We start from the raw sequence: 27,865 nt of genomic DNA on the forward strand, positions 1-27,865 counted from the left end.
ATTTTGAAATATAGACTGTAGAGTATACTAAAGGTCCATACACACTGGGCAACTTTGCCCAGTGTGTAAGGACAGCGATGATTGCGATCATCGATGCGGGGAAAGCTGCTCAGTGCATACACACTGAGCATGCTTTCCCCCTGCCCGGCGCCGACGGAGGGGGGAGGACAGCATTGAATAGCGGAGCGCTATGCAATGCCGTCCTGAAAGCCGCTCATCTGCTGGTATAACCAGCAGATGAACGGCTTTCCCGGCGATGTTGTGGGAGCGCGCAGCAGCGTTCACCGCTCATCGCCGGTGTGTACACACTGGGCGGCTTTGAGTGGAAAGCCGCTCAAACCTCCTGTTTTGAGCGACGTTCAGCTCAAAGTCACTCAGTGTGTATGGGCCTTCATACTGCTTTCACATTGCAACCCTGCTTTCAACCCGTTTTTATAAATGTTTCATAAAACGGGTCAAAAGCGAGTTAAACCCCTTTCACATTGCATGTTGTAACCAGTATATTACTGTTTCAATACCGTTTTTGTACCTTTCACATTCACCCCGTTTCACCCAATAAAACTCCATTGTGCACTTCCTGCTTGTGGGCAGTGACAACATGCAGGGAGACAACCAATGACCCTTGTGCAGATTATCATATATAGTTACATAGTTACATAGTTACATAGTAGGTAAGGCTGAAAAAGACTTGCGTCCATCTAGTTCAACCTGTAGTTCAAACCGGTTCTGGGCCTTTCAGACTGCAGGAAAAACTGTTTAGAACCATGTAGGATCCTGCTTTTGAAACGTTTTAAAATACCGGTATTCTCTAACCGGTAAATTCACTGGGGAGCTTTCACACTGCAGCTGGTACCATTTTAAAATGCTAAAAAAAACAAAAAACGTCAATATACCGGCTTACAGCTGCGATGTGAAAGGGGTATTATAGAAATGGTGTTGAATGTTACAACCTAAAAGAAAACAAAAAGCAATTAACCACACAAGAATAGTGACCTCTAGTGTTGCGTGCTCAGATTGCACACTGTTAAGAGCTATGGGGATATTTCTTGATATCACGAATATAACTCACAAAACATTCCGAAATGTCACTTCTTTTGTACACTTTAAGATCCAAGTAACCAGTCTACAAAAATATTGAGTCAAGTATCCAGTAGTGAAATTCCAAATCATTATCTACTGAGGTGATGAGAGCTCAAACACAATTTTCACCAATAGGTACTAAATAGTTTTTTCAAGGTCAAAAATTCTGATTGATCTTTACTACACACCTGTGCATATTAATATCCAGAAGATACATTGGGAAGTAAAGCCTTGTGGTGATGGTATATGGTCATTAGGTTGACACATCTAACATGCATTGGGTCGAACACTGAAGTTCGACATGGGCTTAGGTCAACATCTGAAAAGGTTGACATGGGCTTAGGTCAACAGGGTCATTAGGTTGACATAAGCATTAGGTCGACATGGGTTTTTCAAATTCACAGCATTGCGAACAGGTCTGAATCGGGCCCTAAATCTGTCTTTTTGATTGTAAACTTTGGTGATGTCATCAAATATAATGCATTTACACATTAATTTGACCATACCAAGGTGCAGTGGCGTAACTAGATACATGTGGGCCCCATAGCAAAAGTTTGTAAGGGCCCCTATTTATCACCTAATGCTGAAAATGTATACAGCATATGATATTTTGACAGGCAAAGTGGGCCCCTATTAGCTCTGGGCCCCATAGCAGCTGCACTGCCTGCACCTATGGTAGTTATGCCCTTGCCAAGGTGAGCACATAGGATTTCAATTAATAGAAAACAGATTAATTGAACAAAATACACCATTGGCTTCTCTAAAGGTGCCCATACACGCTGCGATTTCAGCATGCGTTTTGAACTTTCAAAGTTCAAAACGCATCGCATCGGCTTAAATCGCACAGTGTACCTGCGGGAATGCGATGCGATGCTGCAATGCGCGTCTCCGCGGGTACAATATTGTAAAGCACAAAAAGTATCTGCAGGCAGTACTTTTTGTGCTTCATTGCATCGCATCGCATCAGTTTTGGAGTACATGCGATGTGATGCGATGTCCATTAGTGACTATTAAAAGAAATAAAAAAATTGCACCCGCACAGTACAGTACATCGCATCGCATCCCCTTCCAGTGCCAAAATCGCATGGCACTTGTAAAGTTCAAAACGCACAGCACATGAATATCGGCACGTGTATGGGCACCTTAAGTTTTTTTGGCCCGTGATGATTGATTACCTACAGATGTATCCTTATTAGGGGCTGATTGGTCCGTTGGGACACCAGGATGGATCCTTCTTGGCTATCAAACTACCCCGCCTCTCCAACCCCCAGCAGGGCATAAGTCCCACAGACAGCTCCATTCCTGATACGCATCCAGCTCTGTTTCAAGACGGCAGCTTGTGTGTTCTCTGGTGAAGTACTAACCCCCTCACTGCTGGAATGTGCCCATTGCACAAATGCTGCATATTGCATAGTCTATATGCCTAATGCACACATACATACTATTCATGTGCCCACTGAGCTCATACATGCTGCACTAATGGGCACTACACAAATGCTCATTGTACACCAGTGGTGTCAAACTCATGGCCCTCCAGCTGTTGTGGAACTACATGTCCCAGCATACCCTGCCACAGTTTCAGTAATCCATTATATAAAATCTGTGGCAGGGCATGGCCGAGGAGGGACCGAGGGGATGCAGGAGGGTGATGCCGCGCCGCTGCCACCGGGTGAGCAATTGGGGGGGGGGGGCGGACTGAAAATCAGCCCCGGGCCCCAAAATTCCTAGCGGCAGCCCTGTTTGTAAACCTGCTTAGAGTACTCCCGTTCTCCTCTACAGTATCATCTTTGTTGAGAACAAAGTAGCTGATATCATACCTCTTAAGAAAAAACAGGTATGTGGGGAGTGCTAATAACAGCAGCTGGCAAGGGGTTGTCACTCCCCTATTAATGAAGATAGAAATATATACAAAGTGCCAGCGCTGGCTGAATAATTGGAGCACCACCGCCAATTTCTGGATTTAAAGTTTCAAACAGAGCTGCTGGGACACCAAGCCAGGTCCCTAAGAGACTTTTTAGTTCAAAGAGTGGTTGCCATCAGGATTCTACCAAACTCTTTGCATACAAGAGCCCATCATTGCTACAATCATCTACCCATCTACAACTGTAGGGTACACACCTACAATCCCTTATCCAATTTCATCAGTGGAGCAATTTCCCAATCGGTAATATAAGTTCCTATCATGGATGTTTTATGACATTTGACTTTTAAATCCTGCTACATACCACTATATGTCACATAATTCCCCCATCCTTTTTTTTTTCATTTTTATGTATTTTGTTGTACATTGTCTGAGTTAGATTTTATTGTGTTTTACATTCGCTATTATTAGAGTTAAATAAATTTATTTTATTCGGATTACCGTCTGAACAATTATTCAGCCAGTGCTGGCACTTTGTATATATCATACCTCTCAACATTGTCCTAGCCGGAGGCGGGAATCCCGAGTGGCCTCACCAAACGTGCTCCTGAAAAAGTTGTGTGGTCTCAGCAAAAGGGAGCGTGGTGCACTAATGCCCATTTTCACCACGGGGGGGGGGGGGGGGGGGGGGGTGGGGGTGGGGGGGTGGGGTGGGTGGGTATATCTAGCAGCAGGCCGGGGGCCTTCCAATTGCTGGCCCCGGGTGGGATGCGGGACAGTCCCTCAAAAAACTGGACTGTCCCACGAAAATAGGGACATTTGGGAGGTATTTGATCGGTGGCATAACTAAAATTTGTGCCCCCCCCCCCCCCTCCTCTAGCATTCTTAATAACCATCTGCTGTGAGAGGCTGGCCATTTTGTGAGGGGCATTTATAATGAAAATGAGGAGTGCCGGGACTCCAGACAGGAAGCTCTACTGGTCCCGGCGGGCCAGCATTAACAGATTCAGCGGCGGCAGCACCATTAGCGGAGCAGCAATAGTTTCCACAGACCCTGGGGTGCCCAAACTTACCTAGCGTCTCCAAACCACCAGGGGGGGTCTGCGAAGCTATTGTTACCCCACTGTATATGATATTGCTAGACCTTCTCATTCACAGAATGAAATGGACAGGAGGATTTTTAGTCAATTATATTTGTCTGCATAATGTTTTGCTACTTTACTGCAGAAGGAAATATCTATTTCTTCTGCAGTATGTCTCCAGCAGAGGGCTCACTGTTCTTCTCTTAGGACTCAGCTGAATGAAACACATATTGGTTCTGGTAATTTCTGGCTTGTATGACATATTGGGGGAAATGTACTAAGATGGGCGTTCTATTTCACATGAGATGTTGCTATGGGCTAAAATTTGCTGAATAAATAGCAACATCCCATGTAAAATAGAACTCTCATCTTAGTTAAGCTCTTAATACACATGCATCGATTTTTGGCTATCCACATTGAATGGTTTTAGGACTCTTTCGATCTGCATTCGATTTGATGCACGTTCCCGTTTTCTCAAAATCAAAAAGAAAAATCTACTGTGCAGCCAAGGAAATATCGAATTCGATCCAGTAAATCGAATGTGTACAATGTACCATGAATGTAAATCGATATCTAATGCAAAAGCACAGATCTAATCCCAAATCGAATGGGAAGATCTAATGCCAGATCTAATGGAAAATCGAATCTAACATCGAATCAAAAGCAAAACGAAGTGTGTGTACATAGCTTTAGTTCCTTATAATATATTGCTACCATTTATATTTTTGTCTGCATATCATTAATCACAATATTAATCATGGATAGCCATTGCTAATATTTCTTGCCCAGTTCTCTGTATCAGTATGTTTATTGTTTATCAAATACTGCAGTCAGGTACATACTGGGCGAAGTACCAAAAATTGGACACTGTCCGCTGTCCCAAATTGAAACACTGAGATAGAACAGCATCTCTGCTGAGTGCCACTGCCAAGTCTGTGTTAATACAGATGGTGCCACTCACCTCATGTAGGGGTAAGACTGCAGTGTCTATTACAGTGGCCCACCGTTCTGGTTCTGGGTAATTGCCCCTTTATTTACAGTGGCACATACCTTTGTTAGCTACACTCTCACACAGACAGTCCCTTCCAACGTGGCTTCCTTGACTGTGTGTGTCCCGGCTCCCGCAGTGAGTCCTGCACTGCGCCTCTCTGAGACTACCTCCTGCTCTAGTCAAAACCGCCCACCAGCTCTTCCCCCTGCAAGCATGTGTGTGCGGCAACAGTTGACGTCACCTTCTCAGCTAGACAGGGGGAAAAGAATTGCAGGTCCCCCCTGGCAAGGTCCGCCGGACAGTAGTCGGGCTGGCAACTTCAGTCAGCAGCGCAGGACTCAGAGTTGTGGACTTGCTGTGGGGTTGGGGAGCTTCTGCCTGGCTGCCTGTCCTGTGCGCTAACCCTTCTGCCGGAGCTGCTGCCTGTCATATATTTTGACAGGCAGCAGGGCAGCCAATAGGGGGGTGCTCTGGGTACAGCTGTCCCGGGCCATGGCCTCTGGAAGGGCCCGGGCAGCTCATTTTGCCCACCGCAACCCCCGTGAATGCCTCAGTTGCGATGCGCTCAGTGCACTGAACAAAGCAGGTTCTGGAGCGCAGGCCAATTAAAATGCTGCATTGGCTTTTGAGCCAATCAGAGCGGCTGCCAGTACGCGAGCTCTGATTGGCTCACCAGCCGGTGCTGCATTTTAGTTGGCAGCTGGCATCCTCAGATGAAGAAGCCTGCGCTCCGAAATCTGCTTTGTTCAGCACACTGGGCACATCACAGGCAGCTCATCAGAAGAGGCGATGGGGAAGCAGGAGCCGGGTTACGGTAATAAAGTGAGGAGGGGGGCCCAGACTGGAAATCAGTCCCGGGCCCCAAAATCCCTGACCCTTTTGTCAATGTTGACCTATTGACTGTCAACCGGTCCTAGTCACTGTCAACCCTTTGATCCACACCCAAATACATTGCAATTGTTACTTACTAATATTACCCTTTACCTACTGTTCCCATGCTGAATAGCTTACAAATCTGCAGCTAATTGTGTTCCATTGCGGAAGGGCCCGATTCATACCTGATCGCTAGGCTGCATGTTTTCACATCCATTCACATGCAGCCACAGAAAGGAGAAATCATTTGATGGTTACTTACCATTGAAGAATTTCTCCTACTGTGCCCAGCGCTCACAGATGCCACGTGACCCAGGAGTCACTTGGCAGCTGTTTGTATTGATGCCCCGAACAGCATTTCTATGGGCATGCCCACCTTTTTTTGTGGGCATGACCATTAAACGCCTCCTGCCTGTCAGTCACTGTGTATGTGCATGTGAGGTCTATCGATGTTCGGATGGGCTGCAAATTCACAACCCTCTGAATGGGTCTGAATTAGACCCCACGTCTAAAGTCCTGCATTATACATCCTAGTTGCCTGGTATTCCCCCATATACTTCCACCCCGGAAGGCTGGAACCCTGATAATGAAACAGACGTATTCTCTGCCATTGGAAGTAGGTGTGGTCAATTTGTTAAGCATATATTTAAAATGCTATCACTACCTATAACAAGCATATGGGGGACACCAAGCAACTATAGGATGTGTAATGGAGGAATTTAGAAAAGCCCTGATATTGCCGGTGGCATTAACTTGAGAAGCAAATAACCTTGGGATCTGTTTAATTTATTATTACTTAGATTCCGTAGATACATGTTTCCCCATAGGGGCTCGAGAGGAAAGTGGGGATGGGTGCCCATGCTGGAGTCTATGCCACAACAACAATGACACATTGGACCTCTATACCCTCCAACATGACCCATTCCATTAGGTACAAAATGCTCTGTTCCAGGACTTCCCTCTTACTTATATGATTGCCATCACCTGTGGTGACACACCTTTCTTATAAATGAACTAGTTCAACACAGGTGATGGCAATCATAAATAAGTCCAGGAACAGAGCATTTTGTACCTAATGGAATGGGTCATGTTGGAGGGTATGCACCCTTTGCTTCAATATGAATCCAGTTCAGCGCGATGAACTTGTGAGTGCATACCTATCAACATGACCCTCTCCAGAAGGGACAGTCACAGAATACTCTATTTCTGGACTTCCCTCCTAATTTAGGATCACCATCACCTGTGTTGAAATACCTTTCTTATCAATTAACCTGTTTAAAACAGGTGATGGCAATTTTAAATTAAGAGGAAAGTCCAGTAACAAGCAAATGTGTCCCTCCTGTAGAGGGTCATGTTGGGAGGTATGCGAGTGTGAGACATTGCGGCAGCGCACACACTTTGAGATTCACACAAAAAGTGTTCACTTCGCACACTTTTGTGCAATGTACACTATCCCTTTGTACACCAACAAGCAAGAAGTACAGTAATAGATTGTATTTCCTTCTCCGTCAAAACTAACGGCAGCAGCAGGAGGGCAGTTCAGCCTCCCAGTCCCACACTCACTACACAAACGTCGCGTCCTCTACCTACCTACTAGTGTGTCCTCTGTGCGCATCCGTATGTGTAGCGGCCTGTGGCATTCTGGGAGACGTAGTTTAACGGTGTCTGAGATTGCTAGCAATGGCTGCCTCGTAGTAGGTAATGGGCTTACCTTCTATCTAGTTGTACTGTAAAACTTCCTGGCCTGGGCACGCCAGTGTGTTGGAGGGTGTGTGCGGTCCTATGGCAGTGGTGGCTGTTCGTGGCGTTGTAGCGTTACTATGGGTTTGCTACTGTCTCGGTGTAATGAGTATGTCACTATCAGTAGGCGTGCGTGCTAGTAATATGCAGCTAGTGCTGGTCTTGTCTTCAGCAGCTCAGAGCAGTATACGGTATTAGGGGTGCTGTGTACAGAGGTGTGGATATAATATTACATCCACATATGAATGCACATAGTAGTAGCTGCTCACTTGTCAGGGTGACCTGCCATTAACTGCTTCCCAAAAAAAAAAAAAACAATCTCGCCTCAGAATCTCATCATGAGTTATGCAGGGTACATACCAGGACGACGAGGGTCCGATCCCATCAATCTAGACCAATTCCGACCGATTGGATGTAGATTGTATGTTGATTGGACCCTTTTCTGTCCTGTTCCGATCCCGATCGGATGCGCTGCCCCACCGGTCGGTCGGTCGTTATTCAGATCCTACCTGCAGCAGGTAGGATCTGAAAACGGCCATACACCCAGGTGCGGGTCGCGATTGGATTGGAACCTGTTCACGATGTACATCGTGAGTGGGTCGTGCGCTCCGCATGATAGTGAGCAGGTCGGACGAGACACTGATGACCCGCTCACGATGTGCATCGTGAGCGGGTCGTCCTGGTGTATACCCTGCATTCGTTTGTTGTATATTAGGAATGAAGGCATGATACTTTTATTAACAGGTTATTCTAGATCACAGGTTCTTAAACTTAGGACATACACAAAACCAAAGAGTGATCTACTGTAGATCAATTATTATCCTTTATTTATCTTTAGTTCCCAAGTATCCTCAACAAGTCATGTTTTCTGGATTTCTTTTAGCTGTCATAGGTGAATTAAACAATTTTGCTAGGTCGGTAATTACACAGACAGAAATCCTTAAAACGTGACCTTGCTCTGTTCGTCTGTCCATCCGTGTTACTAGTAAACATAAACAGAGCAACACACAGTTTTGTGTGGGGTTTCTCAACCCTGGTCCTCAGGACCCAAATTGTCCACATTATCCAGGCCGCCTAGCAGGTGCAAAGGTGTATTACACACTGTCATATTTTAAAAACCCACAGGTGACCTGGAAAACATGAACCTTTCCTGAGGACCAAGTTTGGGAACCGCTGGTTTAGTTTTTTTTTTTTTTGTATAATAATTTTATTTTAACACACAAACTATAGTATTGGGACACAATGCTAAATGGTCATGGATTGCTAAGTATAAATGTGTATATTTCAAAACTGTTTTCTTGTCTTATAGCTTGAAACCAAATGCAATAAGCCTCCTAGGTTGGATGTAAATGATGTGAACTTGCACACACGGATTGACGGTTGCAACCTGTCATGAGCTCTGCGCTGAGCAGAGAAGAATAACACAATGATTGCTAGTACTGGCTCCACTGGACTTTGTAAGTATAAGAACAGGACATACATCCTAAATGCAGTTGTACTATTGTGAAATATAAATTAAATTTCCTTTGCTCTGTTGACTTTATTTTGCGATACCTAGCACATGTATAGATAAAAAGTTCAAGGTCACAAAAAAGTATATTTAAACCCAAAACCACCTGAGATTTGCTTTTATAGCCTTACGGGGCTGTGTACAAAAATTTGTCTGGTTGTACCGCCAGTCCAACATATACTGTAGCTGTAATTACTAAGTTGTATCTAATTGAATTGACCCCCTAATAGTCTTCACTGTAGTACTCTAGCGGGGATAGAATGTTGCAAGACAGGAAACGGGGTCCCATATTGACAGTACTCCTTAATCAGCAAATCAGCCTATTTTATTGTCCATGCCACAGACCAATAAGGGTTTCTGTCAGTGGATGTATCACTACTGCAAATATTAAATTGAAACAGATTTTGACAGCAATTAAGAACCATCTAATATTTGACCCTTTATTTCTTTGTAAGGATATCCTTATGCCTTTCTCAAGTGACTTTTATATTGCTCGACTGTATACGCCTTTACCACGTCTAAAGTGAGGCTATTCCATGACCTTTTCTGTGAAGTAATTTTGCTGTAACCTACCCCTGAACCTACATCCATTCAGTTTCAGTGCATGTCCTTAAGTTATAACACTTCTCTTTTGAAGAATATTTCCCTCCTGTACTTTGTTAAACCCTTGATATACAGTATTTGAAAGTGTTTATCATGTTCTCTTCTCTGCTCCTCACCGGTAAGTTTTGCGCTGTAGGCCATGTACCATTGTAGTTGCCCTGCTGTTTTTACGCTCTTTCATGTTTTTGTATCCTTTGGGACATATGGCTTCCAGAACTGGACACAATAATATAGGTGAGGCTACACCAGTGACCTATACAGTGGCATTATTACTTAATTTTCCTGCTACTGATACCTCTCCCTATGCAACATACAATCTGCCTTCAGCATTGTTTTGTTGCATTGTTTCACTGCCTTTTAGTAACTAAATCCCTTTCCTCCTTAGCAGTTTCCTTTATAGTACCCTCGATTCTATATTTACCCTTTGGGATTTTGAGCCTCAGGTGCGTGATTTTGCATTAAACTGTAGTTGCCACATTCTTGACCATTCCTCAAGTATACCTAGTTCCTCAATCATTTGGGTACTTTTTTCCTAGCACGGCGCCCATCGCATACCATATTTAGTGGTGTGCGATGCGATATTCATGTTAAATTAACAGCAGTGCTTGTACAATGAAATATCGCATAGCATTGCATGCCAGCAAATGGCATGCGATGCAATGTGATTTTTAATTGTACAAGCACCCTGATGGGTGCTTACAATGTTAAATGCACCCCCATTGTCAACGCCACCCCCACTATTAACGCCAACCCGAAGTGTGGCGAGCGCAGCGGTACGCATCCTCCGACCTTTTCATACCCCCACTATCCACGTCGGTGTGGAGTTGATTTTAGATAGTGTGGCGAGCCGGAAGCGTGGCGAGCGGACGCAGACTACGAGCCCGAATCGTGGCGAGCGCACGCGGAATACATGTAAAGTAATCCGTGTCCCCTCACGGGGCTCACTGTGCTCGCCGCGCTTCGGGCTCGGTGGCTCGCTGCGCTCACCACACTATCTGAAATCAAATCCACGCAGATGTGGATAGTGGGGGTATGAAAAGGTCGGAGGACCCGTACCGCCGCCCCTCGACGGCACGCTCCGCTTCGGGTTGGCATTGATATTGGGGGTGGCGTTGCCAATGGGGGTGCATTTAACATTAAAAGTACCCATCAGGGTACTTGTACAATTAAAAATCGGATCGCATACCGCTATATTGCATGCGGTGCGATTGTATAAGATGTAATAAGATCAAAATCGTGGTTTTGGAATGGTAGAGTGGGCCATGGCAAGCAAGGCGGTACAATAATTTTAAGTCCATTTGCAGAAATATACGATTTACCATAAAAAAACTCATGTCAACCTTCTTCACATGTCAAACATTTCCATGTCAACGTTTTGTTTGTGTCAACTATTTGTCTATGTGGACCTTGTTCATGTCGACCGTTTGGGTAGAAGGCAACAATACCTGTCTAACCAACATTTGGTGGAAATATGATGAGTAGTGCTTTGTGAAAGTAGGTGATCTATTGTAAAAAAATAAAAAAAGCTGCTTTGAATCCAGGCAAATCCAAAGCACAAAATTTGGGGATTCGGACATATTGCTGCCACATCACATTTCCCACATTGATAGGTTATTTGTTAAAGCTTCTTAAAATAAAAAGAGATGATTTTGCCAATAGCAACCAATCAAATTCTGTCTGTAATTTTCTTGGATGCAATAGAGAAATAATTGATTGGTTGTTTTGAACAACAGCACCACTTTTCATTTGTAGAAGCTTTTGTAAATTATCTGATCGTGTTTTGAAACCTTTTGAAATTTTACTATTTTACTTGTTTAAAAATCCTCATTGCGACCCTTTTCGGTTTTGATTGGGGAATTGGAAATTTTTAAAAGTTAATTTCCCTAATCTCCCAATGGATCGCTGATCTGGTCGTCAAATCGCCGCTTTCAGCTTGTCTGGGGATCATGCCACGTGATGTATGGACAGCCTTAAGCTACGTACACACGGAGCAATATATAGCGCAGTGTCCCATTTTCATCAGTGACCAGAGATGGTCGCTGATGAAAATGAGACACTGCTGGGGAAAAGGCAGGGAAACAGCTGATTGCTGGGGGAAGCGGGTGGTCGCAGGAGCATGCTCCTCCTACCAGCGACCACCCCAGGGCTGGTCACAGGAGCACGCTCCCGGAGACAGTTGCCCTGTACGGATCCGATACGAAATCCCGGCGGTCGGAATCCCGACACTGGAATCCCGACTGCCGAAATCCCGACATGGGGGGGACGTGGATCGCCCCCACTTGCGGGCTCCCTGCGCTCGCCACGCAGCGGGCCCGGTGCCTCGCTACGCTCGGCACGCTATTTTATTCTCCCTCTATGGGTGTCGTGGACACCCACGGAGGGAGAAAGATTCGGGATTTCGGCGGTCGGGATTCCAGTGTCGGGATTCTGAACGCCGGGATCCCGACCGCCGGCAAATTGACCGCATCCCCCCTGTACACACAGCGACCATATCCCTGGTGATTATTGCTAAAATCACACCGTTTGTTCAGGGCTTTAGTCTATACCCAAGGGGCTGCGTTTTAGCTCAATATTATTTGTTTGGTCATCCATTTATAATATGCACATGTCCCTGTTTGGTGTAAAGCCCCCTGCACTGTTGCGTTTCCTAGTAGATCTGGCTCCTGCTGCTATGCCAGGGATGGCCGAACACGGTCCTCAAGAACAGGTTACCTTTTTTATTACCTCGGTTATTTTGATTTAACCATCTGTACTGAAGCATGGATATTGTTAAAACCTGGAATATTAGGGGTACATTTACTAAAGGTCCATACACACTGGGCAACTATTCCCAGCTTGTATGGACAGCGATGACCGCTATCACCGCTGGGGGGAAAGCTGCTCAGTGCATACACACTGAGCGGCTTTCCCCCTGCCCGATGCCATCAGTGGGAAGAGGACAGCTTTGCATAGTTCTGTGCTATGCAAAGCCGTCCTCAAAGCCACTCATCTGCTGGTATTACCAGCAGATGAACAGCTTTCCTGGCAATGATGCTGGAGGGCGCAGCAGCGCTCACTGCCGGGACATACACACTGGGCGGCTTTGAGCTGAAAGCCGCTCAAACCTGCTGTTTTAAGCAACTTTCAGCTCAAAGTCGACCAGTGTGTGTGGGCCTTAAAGCTTCTAAAAATTAAAAAAGGTGATGTTGCCCATAGCAACTGGATTCTGTTTATCAATTTCTGGGATACAATAGAGAAATGTTAGGCAAATTCTAATTGGTTGCCATAGGCAACATCACTTCTTTTAATTTTTAGAAGCGGTAGTAGGCTTAACGCTTAGCGTGCCTTGAGATCCGAGGTTGGGATACACTGTATTATGCTTTGTTTAAATTCTACTCATTCTTTTTTTTTTTTTTTTTTTTGAGGGTTTGGACACTGGCTTCTCAGTGTATATACATACAGTATATGTATTTACTTAACTCTTTGAGGTCCGCACCAAAAAAAAAAGTTTATCATAAACGGATTTCTCAGCCGTTTGGTAGAGGCCTATATCTCAAAAACTGTGGGGTCTCATTTTAAAATACTATTGATTGTTGTTGGTTGTTGTTAATATTATCCTCAGTAAATAAAAAATGCAAAGAAATTTGGTGTGGTGTGGACCTCAAAGGGCTTTAGCACAATATAAACAGGATATACAATAACAACAACAACAACCAGTAAGCGTATAGCAAAAATGCTGTTCTAAGTGTTAATAATTTATAAAGATGGCTCCTACCCTGAAGATTTTGCAGTGCAAACAGTAAATATCCTTCATTATAGATGTTATTTTTTAGAAAATAGTTTTTATTTCAGGCCTATAAAGTAACGTCTAATAACTATCAGAAAGATGTTGTGGCATTCCCTGAAATGGTCTCTATGTAAATTGAAGTGTGAAGTAACTTCTCCTTCTACTTATTTGCATATGTATTTAAAATAAGGGAAATTAGGAAGTCCCTTAATTGTTGATATCTACCTATTTCCTTTGAACTCCCCAGAACCATACAATCTTGACTATATTTACTTGAGATTTTGACTATACTATACTAGACTGTATACAATATACAGTGGGCACACATCAGCATTGCAATATACTCGGACACACATCTGCATTGCAAGATCTATACACACTGTGAGATTTGTGCAAACTTTTTTCCCCAATTTTGACTATACAGTATATTCAAAATCAGTAGCTCAAATCAAACCTTGAAGTAATTGTGAACAAACATTAGAAAAGATTTTACAGAAGCGTACTTCTTCTAAACACTGGTCAGAACCTTACAGAATAGAGTTAGTGGTTTTGGGATAAAGTACATTTTTGTGTCTATCAGTTTTAGTTAATGCTCTTATAGATTTGGAATATGCTAGTGCAGGATGGGTTAAATGTTAACCACCACTGCCTGCCTACTTAAATCAGTGAAGCCACTTTATTGTGCATTTATAAGTAAACATGGTGTTGGTGCTCTACTGAGAGGCAGCCAGCTTGCGGCAAACACTATAAATTCTATACAACAGAAGGTAAGTGTCCAGGGTCCTCCTGTTTCATAGCACTATTCAATCTGTGTACAGTATATTAGATATACAGTAATAGAAGTAATAAAAGTACCTTTTAGTGCTAGCAAAAAGGGATACCCATCGCCAATCTATCATACTGAATCTAAAATCCTAATTGAAAAAAAAAAAATCTATGTGAAGTTGTAAAAATACATTGCTTGTTTACATTTTTTAACCCTTTGAGATCCAGGTGAATTTGTAAAAATAGGTGTCAAAATTGGCAACCAAACATTTTTATTCATCATAATGACCTCTAATGTTTACCTTATAGGAAATAAATATATTTTTTACACAACATTATTTATTTGAATTTACATAACAAGTTTCCTAGCACGGCGCCACCGATTTTAATTGTAATCAATCGGGTTGCAAAAATCTGGTCCATCGCATGCAACCAAATTGCATGCGATGCGATTGACCCGACCGACCCGATTTTTTACATTGGAACCAATGTTAAATGGTCCCTGAAACCCGATTTTACATTGGCCCCAATGTTAAAAGCCCCCCAGACCCCATTTTTCATTGTATGCCCCCCCATTGTTAACGCCACGATCGACGTGAACCCGAAGTGTGGCGAGCGGCGGTGGTACGTGTCCTCCGACCTTTCCATACCCCCACTATCCACGTCGGCGTGGAGTTGATTTTATATAGTGTGGCGAGTGTTACGCGGGGCTCGCTGCGCTAACCACGCTTCGGGCTCGTGGCTCGCTGCGCTCGCCACACTATATAAGTTCAACTCCACGCCGCCGTGGATAGTGGGGGTATGAAAAGGTCGGAGGACTCGTACCACCGCCCCTCGTGGGCTCGCTGCGCTCGCCACGCTTCGGGTTGGCGTTCATCGTGGAGTGGCGTTAACAATAGGGGGCATTTGACATAGAAATGACCCATCAGGGTGGGTATACAATCAAAAAATGGGTATGGGGGGCCATTTAACATTGGTTTCTATGTAAAATCGGGTCCATCGCATTGGTCGCATTGTATGCCATTATAATGGCATACAATGGACCCGATTTTACATAGGAATTTAACATTACATACAATGCTTACAAAGTAAAATCTGGTCGGGCGCGTCGGTCACATCGCATGCCATTATAATGGCATGCGATGGACCTGATTTTTACATTTGTCGGGAAACCTCAAAAAAAGCCAGAAAATCGGGTCCGTTGGGACCCAATGGGCGCCGTGCTAGGAAACAAGTACCTTTTTTTTTTTTGTTCTTGAATGGGCTTGTGAAGTGTAAAAAAAAAAAATTATAAAAATGAATACATATTCCAGTATACTACTTACAAAGTGACTTATTTTCCCCTCAGAAAAGCAGAATGGAATATTTTACTTTAGAATATTAAGATAACAAAAAGCAAAAACAAACAGACGGTAGTAACTGCACAAACACCCTCTTCCCTCCTAAGGCATTTCGTTTATGTTTTTCTTGCATGAGCAATAATGAAACAGGAAGTGCCCACATAAGATGCAGTATAAAATAAATTCATGCATATTTTATTTATAGCACTTCCGCTGAAAAACTATTCATAAAACTCACAGTACAGCAGTAATTTATTCATCATGTATTGAGCTCTCAACAGTTTGCAATAAGAATGTTCCTAGTTGTTTTATTAAACTCACCATAGGGTATCCTCCCGGTTTACACCTTGTCTGTTGACAAACCTAAACACAACCTTAACTCTAAACTTAAATAACTTAACCTAAAATAAGACACGGACACAAAGTGCTGGCGTTTCAAAAGAATGTCAAATTTATTTTGACAACTAAAACTATGACTATAAAATGGTGGCGGCACTAAAGAACGGTCACTATAGGAAAGGTGGGGTTAAAGATCACTATGCATACATACATCGCTGGTGATCACTCTCCCTGGTCAGCCACCCGGCCTGGTGGTGACGGCCACCCCCCGGACAAAAGCATGGCCCATGACAATCGATGTCGAGGGAGAGTGCACCCCACTACCTACACACACACAGAGTTCTTAAAGAATGACCGTTCTTTACCGCCGCCGGAGAAGAAGAGAAAGAGGGCAGGGTGGGTGGGGCTTCTTCAGACAGAGAGTCTATCACTATAACTCGTGATCCCTTCCTACCCTGTCTAGAACCCTCCCCCTGCTCTGATAGGCCTTGTGCCCATCCTCATTAACATACATGTGACCAACAGGACTGTGTAACCTGTGAAGAACCCTCAGTGGTTTATGCCCCTTCAGGCTTAATCAGCCCTCTGTGTTTCTTTCTTTGATTAATCTGACACTTGTATTTGTAAAATTATAACATGTAAAACTAATGGCCCTCCAGCTGTTGTGGAACTGCACATCCCAGCATGACCTACCACAGTTTAAGCAATCCATTATATAAAATCTGTGGCAGGGCATGCTGGGATGTGTAGTTCCACAACAAACAATACCAAGAGGTCGACATGCACTAGGTCAGTGGTGCTCAAACTGCGGGTCCTGACCCCAAAGTGGGTCGGGATTATCTCAGTATGGGGTCACGACATCATTTTGCTGACCATCCGGCTGATGTCTCTGATCTCATAGTGATCAGTGCAACCTCAGAACATAAACTCCCAATTAGTGCAGCACTTTGCCCGTCATGCTTCAGGTCAGGTGCTTCGCTGCGCTCGGCATACTTTACTTTTCCCAGTCAGAGCCGGAATGGATGATAAAGCATGAAAAAGGCCATAAAAGTGGAAAAAAATCCTAAAAAATAACTCCTGTCGACCCATTGTATTTTGTCAACCTTTGTTATGGTTGACTTGGTGGATGTTGACATTTTTGTCAATGTCGAACTATTGACTGTCTTTCTAGATATTGTATGTGAGCCATCTGGATACCGCAGTATTTTAGTTAGTAAATAATAGTTTCTTATTTTGGTTACTGTGTACACTGGTATATTGATGGCTGAAATCCCTACATATGGTCAACACAAGCAATAGGTCAAAATGGCAGTAGTCGACGCATTAAAAGGTTGACATGCGTTTTCACAATTATTATGCGAGGGGACGAAGTACACTTATTGGGATTTAAAACCGCATGTCGACTTTGTGCATGTCCTCCTTTTTCCAGTGGCGACCTTGTGCATGTGACCTTTTGGGTTTGGCCTACACATTGTTTGTTTGCTATACCACACCTGTGTATACTGATGACATGCCTGCTGGTGGTTTTACTGTATTAGGTGGTGGCTTACAGATGGGTACTAGGTAGCTGCAGAGAGGTATGATAATTACAGGGTTAATTCAGTTAGTGGCATTAAGAAGAGATTTGAATGTGTAATTTTAGGGGTAATCCAGTTACCCGCGATCGCTGATCATGGATAATAGGCTCAGTCAGGGCTATCTAAATAGCCCCAAACAGCCATTTGATTCCGCCGCATATGCTGGCTTATTGGCGTACGCTGGTCATCCAATCGGTCCCTCTTTCACATTCACAGAGACCTTGACTGCTGAAAAGCAAATAAGGTATGCAGTGTCTCTTCACGTTTATAGTGAAACTTGGTGTTTTTAAACCTTAGTGTTTCTGATGCAATAGAAATCCTTGAATTGTATTTGCCACATTTCCAATTCAAAAGTGATGTCACATGATTCAATGGTTATCTGGAGTTATTAACTTGGGTTTTAATTCCTATGTAATCATCATTATCACTAGTGGCAAAGTATAACACTTTATTATATATTTTTCTTCTGCAGATAAAGCTTCCTTGTCCAAAGGTCTCCTAATCATCCCAGGTACCCTATCCATTCTCCTGGCACTACTGTTCCAGCAGCAGCAGTCCTTCTTTGTGTATGATTTACAAGCAATAAAAGACAAGCTTCATGTAAGTTTGACACTTTACGGTTTACTATTTATACTTTGCTTGTTGAGGACAGATTAGATGCGGCTTCTGCAGTTTTCATATACTTTATTAGCCCAGACCAAAGTATAAAACGGTACTTGTTTCCTAGAAGGGCGCCCACGATTTTGATCTTAGGCTTCGCAAGGAAAAAAATTGCGTCGGTCGCATAGCATGCGGCCCAAAAAAAATCGCATGCGATGCGACCGGCGCGATTACCGCGATTTCACATAGGGAACAATGTTAAATGGCCCAATTGACCCGATTTCACATAGGGAACAATGTTAAATAGCCCACAGACCCCAAATACCCACCCTGAAGTGTGAAATGGCCCCCCCAATTGTTAACGCCACCCCACGATCAACGTCAACCCGAAGCGTGGCGAGCGGCGGCGGCGTCCTCCGACCTTTTCATACCCCCACTATCCACGTCGGCGTGGAGTTGAGAATAGAAAGTGTGGCGAGCGCACCGAGCCCGAAGCGTGGCGAGCGGACACGAAACACGCTCCCGAAGTGTGGCGAGGGGACACGGATTACTTAACATGTATTCCGCGTCCCCTCGCGGGGCTCGCTGCGCTCGCCATGCTTCGGGCTCGTATTCCGCATCCCGAAGCGTGGCGAGGGGACACGGATTACTTAACATGTATTCCGCGTCCCCTTGCAGGGCTCGCCACGCTTCGGGCGCGGTGGCTCGCTGCGCTCGCCACACTTTCTATTCTCAACTCCTTCTAGGAAACAAGTACCTATAAAACAGACTGTCCATTAAATGTCAGATTGATAAAAAATTTTATAGTGTTAGAGTTCATATTCAATCATGTGATTGGTGATATGATAATTTTGTAAATAAATCATCTTCCCAGTGGGGCTTATGTGTATAGCATCAGATCGTCATCTGTGTATGTCAGGAATCGTTACGTTGCACAGTGCTTCTTACCTAGCCTATGTGCTTGTGCGCTAGCCTGTGATGGTCAAGTTGGCTGTCAGCCCTCAGGTGTTCGCTGTTGTCCATGGTGTACCCAATAGTCCTCTGTCATGTACCTCGCTTTGTGATCACCTTGAAATAGACATTAGCAGTTGAAATGCATTGGTGGTGTTTGTGGACATTCCTGCTCTTTACCAGCAACCATGGCCAAGTGGTGAGAACTTTTGGGGCCCCTTGGGTTCTCTTTCAATTGGTTTATAGGCAGTAACATCATCCTGGTAAATGGAGCATCGGCACATGAACTTATGTGTTAGTCCTCATTTTTGGTTCTTTTCCTTGTGGCTAATTTTTTGATCCAAATACATACCTATTTATTGGATTTGAAGTGGATTATTGTGTTTTGAGGCCAAAGAACTGTTATGGGAAGTGACAGAATGTACCACATGTCCGCTTTATTGATACACTTGGTGTTATGGTCCGGGGACTCTCTTGCCACCCCTACCTCCGTTGCCTCCAACCGGAATTGGCGGACGTGTGCAGAGGGCTAAGCTTCACCAATAATAGCCGCGTTCGTGAGAGCCCGTTAGTCAGGCTCCCACCTCGATGCCACCTGGTCTTACATAGGGACAACACGACCGCCAAGGCTAGTGGAGTGCAAGGGTAAAACTATCTAAACCCACAGAAGGCAAGGAGGCCCCGGATATCCACGGGGTAGCCACGCAAGGGACAAGGCAGATCCAAGGGGTATATCAGACGTAACAATACGAAAAGGTGGAATAACTGTATAACAGTGGTAATAATGGCAACAATGCCCAGAGGGTGGAATAGAACAATATAAGGTACTAGCAACAATGCTTACAAGATGGAATATAATAATATGAGATACAAGCAACAATGCTGACAAGATGGAATATAATGATATGAGATACAAGCAACAATGCTGACAGGATGGAATATAATCAAGGAACAAAAGGTAAGGACTTATCCGAATCACAGCAAGGATCACGGCACGGGGTACTGTAACGGAGCTGCTGGAACCAGGAACACAAAGGCTGCAGGGCACACCAAAGCTATAACCGGCGTCTGTTCCCAGCAGACGCCGGCTATTTATTTGAATTTGCCGCCTGTGACTGTGCGGACGTCAGCTGCGCTGACGCCGCACGCTGTCTGGAGACTCGGGGACGTTGCCTAGCAACGCCCCGATGCCTGGCAGCCGGAGCAACAGAGCCGGAAGCTCGGGGCGCTGCTAGGCAACGCCCCCGGCGCTCCATCTCCGCCGCCCGTCCCGGACGTGACAGAACGCAGTGATGCTCTGGGACGGCGACGGCTGACAGTACCCCCCCCTTGAGGAGAGGTCAACCGACCTCCAAATCCTGGCTTCAACGGATTTTGCCTATGAAATAACTCTTTTAAGGATGGGGCATGAAGGTCCTTGTCCAGAACCCAGGACCTTTCCTCAGGTCCATAGCCCTTCCAATGGACAAGAAAAAATAAACGACCGCGGGTGATTTTCGAATCAAGGATACTATCAATCACAAACTCCTTGATGCCTTGCCGAATGACCGGTGCTGGCCTGTAAGCACAAGGCCGATGGGCAGGTTTAAGTAAAGAGGCATGGAACGTGGGATTGACCTTCAGAGAGCGTGGAATCTGGAGACGGAAGGCCACAGGATTGATTCTCCTAACGATTTTGTAGGGACCAATAAAGCGAGGACCCAACTTCTTGGATGCCTGATGGATATTGATATTTCTGGTGGATAACCACACCCAATCTCCGACTTTAAACGAACAAGGTCTCCTGTGACGGTCGGAAAAGCGCCTTGCGGCCGTGGTCGCAGAGAGGAGAGCCCTACGGACCATAGCCCAGGTGCCCCTCCTACTGGTCACCCACCTGGGATTACCTGTTCTGGCGGGAACAGGATCAAAAGAATTAGCCCGAGGGTGGAAACCATAGTTACAGAAAAAAGGAGACATCTTGGTGGCAGAATGCCAGCCGTTGTTATAGGCGAATTCTGCAAATGGTAGGTTCTCCACCCAATCCTGTTGGGACTTAGATACATAACATCGCAGGAACTGCTCGAGTGTCTGGTTCACACGTTCCGTCTGCCCATTGGATTGTGGGTGATAGGCCGAAGATGGACTGAGCTTAATCTGTAACGCAGAGCAAACAGACCTCCAAAACTTGGCCACAAATTGAACGCCCCTATCTGACACAATATCTGTAGGAAGGCCATGCAATCGAAAAATGTGGCATACAAACAAGGAAGCCAACCTTTCCGCGGAAGGTAAACCAGTCAAGGGGACAAAATGTGCCATTTTGCTAAACCGGTCTACCACCACCCAGATAGAGTCACAACCCCGAGATTGTGGTAGATCGTTTATAAAATCCATGGAGATATGTGACCATGGCCTCCTGGATATCGACAAGGGAACCAACTGACCAATCAGAGAACAACGGGGAGTTTTATTTCTGGCACAGACGTCGCAGGCAGACACCCATTCCTTGACATCGCTCCTCATGGTGGACCACCAGACAGCTCTTGATAACAAGGATAACGTTTTATCAATGCCTGGATGTCCCGCCGATCTACATTGATGAAACTCAAAAAAAATTTTTTTGCGGAGCTCTAAAGGCACAAAAAGTCTACCCTCTGGAATGGCCTTAGGAGCCGAGGCTTGTGCCAAAATGACTTGGTCCAGAAGGCTATGAGTAAACCCGGCAATAATACAAGAGGCAGGAATAATAGGCTCCAGCTGTAAATGGGGGTCTTGGACAGCAGAAAAACTTCTCGAAAGAGCATCGGCAACGACATTCTTTGACCCTGGCCTGTAAGTGATAATAAAATTAAATCGGGCAAAGAATAAAGTCCACCTCGCCTGCCTGGCATTGACTCTTTTGGCTGATTGGAGGTATGCCAGATTTTTATGATCTGTTATGATGGTAACCTGGAACCTGGCCCCCTCCAGCCAATGTCGCCATTCCTCTAAGGCTGCTTTAATGGCGAGAAGTTCCCGATTGCCGACGTCATAATTACATTCCGCTGCGGAAAACTTCCGAGAAAAAAAAGCACATGGATGTAAGAAACCGTCCTGCCCATCCACCTGTGAAAGGACTGCCCTAATCCCTACCTCTGAGGCATCCACCTCAACAACAAAGGGCAATTCAGGATTGGGATGCCGCAAAACCCCGGCGGAGAGAAAGGCTGCCTTCAACTTAGTAAAGGCTTTGACAGCGGCGTCGGACCAGACCGAAGGATTGGCGTCCTTCTTGGTTAATGCAACTATGGGGGCTACAATATCGGAGAAGAATGGAATGAATCTCCTATAATAGTTGGCAAACCCCAAAAACCTCTGGGTGGACTTGAGGTTTGATGGTTGTACCCAATCCTTAATGGCCTGAAGCTTTCCTGGGTCCATTTGAAAACCCCGAGGGGAAATAATGTATCCCAGAAAAGAAATGCTCTCCACCTCAAACTCGCATTTTTCCAACTTAGCATATAAATTGTTCTCTCTCAATTTTTTGAGAACTGCGCATACATGCAAGCGGTGTTGCTCCAGTGATGGGGAGTAAATCAAGATATCATCCAGATACACTACGACAAAAACTCCCAAAAACTCCCTTAAGACGTCATTAATAAAATCCTGGAACACAGCAGGTGCATTAGCGAGACCAAACGGCATTACCAGATACTCATAGTGTCCAGAATGCGTATTGAACGCCGTTTTCCACTCATCACCTGCTTTGATGCGAATTAAATTGTACGCCCCCCTCAAATCAATTTTAGAAAAAATGGATGCCTTACGTAGTTGATCGAAGAGGACAGATATGAGTGGAAGAGGATACGAATTTTTTACTGTAATGGCATTAAGCTGTCTAAAATCAATACACGGGCGTAAGGAGCCGTCTTTTTTCCCCACGAAAAAGAAGCCGGCTCCGACGGGTGACTTTGAGGGCCTAATGAACCCTTTTTTGAGGTTTTCCTCAATATACTCCTCCATCGCCTTCTCTTCAGGGAGAGACAAGGAGTATAGTCACCCCTTGGGAAGTTTGGCCTCAGGAACAAGATTAATGGCGCAATCATAAGGTCTATGAGGGGGTAAGACGTCTGCTTCCTTTTTGGAAAACACGTCAGAGAATGACCAATAAGGTTCAGGTACCTCCGAAACTGAGGGAGTCACCATGCCGACTGGAAGAGCCAGACAATTATGAGAACATTGTTCACCCCAACTTACAAGTTCCCCTGATTGCCAATCAAAACGTGGGTTGTGTAATTTGAGCCATGGCAATCCCAGTACTACGGGTGTAACAGGGCTATGAAAAATAAAAAAAGATAAGAGCTCAGAATGGGTGACCCCAACCTGGACCAGTAGGGGGACGGTACGCTGTGTAATAACCCCACTGGGCAAGCGATTGCCATCTAAGCCATAGACCGAAATCTCTGGAGATACTGGTATGAGAGCAATCCCCTGTTCCAGAGCTAACTGTGAGTCCAGAAAATTACCCGCAGCCCCACTATCAATAAATACCTGGCCATCCCACCTATGAATTTCAGACAAAATACATATGGGAATTAATAAAGAATTACTGGGAGATATAAGAGATAGGCCTGACAGGATGTCTCCCTGCATCCTCAGGCCTTGGCATTTCCCGGACGCTCAGGACAGGAATTCACCAAGTGTCCCCGGACCCCGCAGTAGAGACAGAGGCCCTGGGAACGCCGTCTCGCCTTCTCCTGTGGAGATAAGCGAGCTGCGCCCAGCTGCATGGGTTCCCCGAGGTCGACGGTGGAGTCCTCGGAGACACTGGGCAATGGCGCCAAACCTGCCCCCCGTTCTGAACGTCTCTCACGGAGCCGGCGATCCACCCTGATAACCAGCTGCATCAGATCGTCCAGTGACGTGGGTGTGGGATACTGAACCAGAGAATCCTTTATGTGGTCAGACAGCCCTACCCTAAATTGGGAGCGTAAAGCTGGATCATTCCACCCTGAATCATTGGCGTATCGCCGGAATTCAGAGCAATAAGCTTCTGCCACCTGGCGACCCTGTTTAAGAGATCTAAGATGAGCCTCTGCTGCGGCTGCCTTATCTGGGTCATCATATAAAATCCCCATTGCCTGGAAAAAGGACTCCACAGACCAAAGAGCAGGACTGTCTGCCTTCAGCCCAAAAGCCCATGTCTGTGGATCCCCCTGGAGCAAGGAAATCACCAACCCCACTCTCTGTAGTTCAGACCCGGAGGAAAGGGGCCGTAACCGGAAATATAATTTGCAGCTCTCCCTGAAATTAAAGAACTGATTTCGGTTCCCAGAGAACCGATCGGGAAGACTCATCTTGGGTTCCTTAACCGACACAGCCATTGGAGGAGCTGCTCTGCGAACTTCTTCCTGAGACTCTACCCTGAGAGTAAGATCCTGCAACTGCTGAGTGAGGAGGTGTAACTGATCAGCAAAAACCTGGGCCGGAACCCCCGCATTGGGATCCATGCTAAACCAAGAAACACACAACCACTGTAGAGGGAATATGGTTGTGTTACTATTATTTTGTGGCCGGTTATAATGTTATGGTCCGGGGACTCTCTTGCCACCCCTACCTCCGTTGCCTCCAACCGGAATTGGCGGACGTGTGCAGAGGGCTAAGCTTCACCAATAATAGCCGCGTTCGTGAGAGCCCGTTAGTCAGGCTCCCACCTCGATGCCACCTGGTCTTACGTAGGGACAACACGACCGCCAAGGCTAGTGGAATGCAAGGGTAAAACTATCTAAACCCACAGAAGGCAAGGAGGCCCCGGATATCCACGGGGTAGCCACGCAAGGGACAAGGCAGATCCACGGGGTATATCAGACGTAACAATACGAAAAGGTGGAATAACTGTATAACAGTGGTAATAATGGCAACAATGCCCAGAGGGTGGAATAGAACAATATAAGGTACTAGCAACAATGCTTACAAGATGGAATATAATAATATGAGATACAAGCAACAATGCTGACAAGATGGAATATAATGATATGAGATACAAGCAACAATGCTGACAGGATGGAATATAATCAAGGAACAAAAGGTAAGGACTTATCCGAATCACAGCAAGGATCACGGCACGGGGTACTGTAACGGAGCTGCTGGAACCAGGAACACAAAGGCTGCAGGGCACACCAAAGCTATAACCGGCGTCTGTTCCCAGCAGACGCCGGCTATTTATTTGAATTTGCCGCTTGTGACTGTGCGGACGTCAGCTGCGCTGACGCCGCACGTTGTCTGGAGACTCGGGGACGTTGCCTAGCAACGCCCCGATGCCTGGCAGCCGGAGCAACAGAGCCGGAAGCTCGGGGCGCTGCTAGGCAACGCCCCCGACGCTCCCCCGGCGCTCCATCTCCGCCGCCCGTCCCAGACGTGACAGAACGCAGTGACGCTCTGGGACGGCGACGGCTGACACTTGGGGATTTAAAATCTCTATTATTGTGAATAACTATGAGGTATAAGCAAAAGATACCTTTGTATGTCTGGTATAATTTTATGTAATGTGAGCATCCATTAAATTGATCTTTGATCCCTTGGTGGTTCTAGCCTCTAATTCTTCATAAGGTCTGGAGTGTTCTGTAAGGCTTTCCATCATTGGACTTTGCTATACCCCCTATATGAGTTTTCATATGAACGTACTACACTATCAGATTATTAATATTTCTGTTGTTTGTTGGATTTTGGTGGATTTGAGCATTTCCGGTGTCAGAAGGTTTAGATGTACCCCAACAGAGGAGTGCATTGTTTTCTTATCATTATGTATATTTGTAAATCAGATACCACATTGTAGTAAAGACAATAACTATAATTGAATCCTTTAGACAAAATGTTGGGTAATTTCACGGCGCTGTCTTATTCTAACGGATATCCAATGTGACTTCTCCCACGAGACTTTACTGGTCCACACTTCTTTATATAAAAGGAATTATGTAACTGGAATTATGTAATTCCTTTTATATAAAGAAGAAGTTGGGACCAGTAAAGTCTCGTGGGAGAAGTCACATTCCTGTTGGATATCCATTAGAATAAGACAGCGCCGTGAAATTACCAAATATTTTGTCTAAATTTTTGTATTTTGGAGGGTTTGGTAACCCTCAGGGTATTTTCTGTGCTGCAGTCTTAAAGGCGCAGTAATATCTCCATACTCTCTTTTTTCCCTTATAAGTAAATCCTGCTCGTACAGAAGACAGAGCCTTGAGAATGGGTTGTGACAATTGGCAAGTGTGAATTTGATTTATAGGATAGACATGACATACTGTATACATATAATGGACACTTCTGTACTACAAAATGAAAATATAAAAACTGTTGAAATGGATGATGTTTTTTTGTTACACATTTGCTTATATAAAATGTGCACACTGCCATATCGTCCTCTTAAAATTGTATATAGGAACTTGAAATATACAACCTGACTGAAATATATTTTCAAATGAGTTCATATTCCAAATTGTTGTATAGACATACGCTTACAATCACAAATAATTTCAGCATGGCTTATGTAGCCTACTTTTATCACTGGTATATTTTATAAGATGTGGTTGCTTATTTTGTATTGCAGATATGGAGGCTAATCTCTGGGAGAATTGTATGTCTAGATTTGAAGGACACATTTTGTAGTAGTTTATTAATCTACAATTTTAGAACCTTAGAGAGAAGATTTGGATCCCAGAAATTTACGGTAAGCACACCAGCATACCTTTTATTCTAGTGTAAAAAAAATCACTATACAGTAGGTATGCTAGTTTTAGAATGAACTAAGGCTGTTCAGTTGTCAACCATTATGCTACTGCTGCAAAGATGTATATGTCTAGCAAAACTGAGTTATTAGTTCATATTTTGGTCAAACAGCCCTGCCCAAGGGTCTTTTTCTTACTTCATAGAGCCCTACAGTAACATTTGTGTTTCAAAAAAATCAATCAAATCAAATTCTATTCTATTAAGAAAAAATAACAAGCAGAAGTAATGCACACTCTACTCCTGTCTATTAAATTATTTTATAATTTATTTTATTATGAAAATATTTTATTTTGAGCTAATGAAAAAACAAGGTACTTGTGTAGTTTCACAGCGGCAGGCTACGCTACGTTTTCAGCGTAGGCTAAGCTACATTGTCAGCGTAGCCCAACGGCTGCCTAGCGTACTCAGCGTAGTGTCTCCACGGCAGCCCTGCATAGTCAGCGTAGTGTCCCCGTCAGGCAGCTAGTCACCGTACTGTCCCCGGGAGCTGCAGCTCTGTCTCCGGCATCCCTGGCAAGCCTAGTGAGCGCCTCTCACACAGCGCCGGTAACCGCCGGCGGAGAGGGGATCACGCGGGCGCCGGCAGAGAGACGCTCCATCTGTCTGAGACGCATAAGCGTCTCAGACGCTTGTGCATCTCAGTAATTCTTGTGGCAGGGTACGGCAACCCTGCCTGTGTTTGCTTCAGGGAGAGGGACAGGGTTAGGGGTTCGGTTACGCGTGCGTCTCCTGCAAAAAGGGGGGGTGCGGTGCGCAAGTGCGTCTCATGCACAATAAAGGACGCATTTGCCAGTGCTCCATGTTACATACTGGCAAATGCCTCCATTTCAAACCCCCACTATCCACGCCAGCCCAAAGCGTGGCGAGGGGGTTGCGGTACACGTGCTCCCGACCTGTTCATTCGCCCACTATCCACGTCGGCGTGAAGTTGATTTTATAAAGTGTGGCAAGCCACCGAGCCCAAAGCGTCGCGAGCGCACTCAGATTACTTGACGTGTATTCCGCAAGCGCTCGCCACGTTTCAGGCTCGGTGGCTCGCTG

At 45.1% G+C, this 27,865-nt stretch overlaps 1 protein-coding gene and 1 long non-coding RNA gene across 4 annotated transcripts in view; one reads left to right on the forward strand and one right to left on the reverse strand.

The window, feature by feature from the left end:
- The window catches only part of LOC146057404 (uncharacterized), a 35,263-nt gene extending 27,491 nt beyond the window's left edge, over window positions 1-7,772 (reverse strand). The window contains exon 1 of the long non-coding RNA XR_014469715.1: window positions 7,478-7,772. This is a non-coding gene — a long non-coding RNA (uncharacterized LOC146057404). The remainder of the gene's footprint in view (window positions 1-7,477) is intronic.
- Window positions 7,421-27,865, forward strand: part of UBAC2 (UBA domain containing 2) — a 121,791-nt gene continuing 101,346 nt past the window's right edge. The window contains exons 1-4 of one of the 3 annotated variants that reach the window (XM_083168616.1): window positions 7,421-7,585; window positions 8,937-9,084; window positions 18,000-18,127; window positions 26,646-26,765. In XM_083168616.1, coding sequence (XP_083024742.1) covers window positions 9,054-9,084; window positions 18,000-18,127; window positions 26,646-26,765 — 279 coding nt within the window. In that variant the 5' untranslated portion in view covers window positions 7,421-7,585; window positions 8,937-9,053. Of the gene's footprint in view, window positions 7,586-7,627; window positions 7,737-8,936; window positions 9,085-17,999; window positions 18,128-26,645; window positions 26,766-27,865 lie in introns of those variants that run through there. The other 2 variants (XM_083168614.1, XM_083168615.1) reach the window with 2 other exon arrangements.

Source organism: Crinia signifera, chromosome 2 (genome assembly GCF_055691185.1).
Source record: "Crinia signifera chromosome 2, ASM5569118v1, whole genome shotgun sequence".
NCBI lineage: Eukaryota > Metazoa > Chordata > Amphibia > Anura > Myobatrachidae > Crinia > Crinia signifera.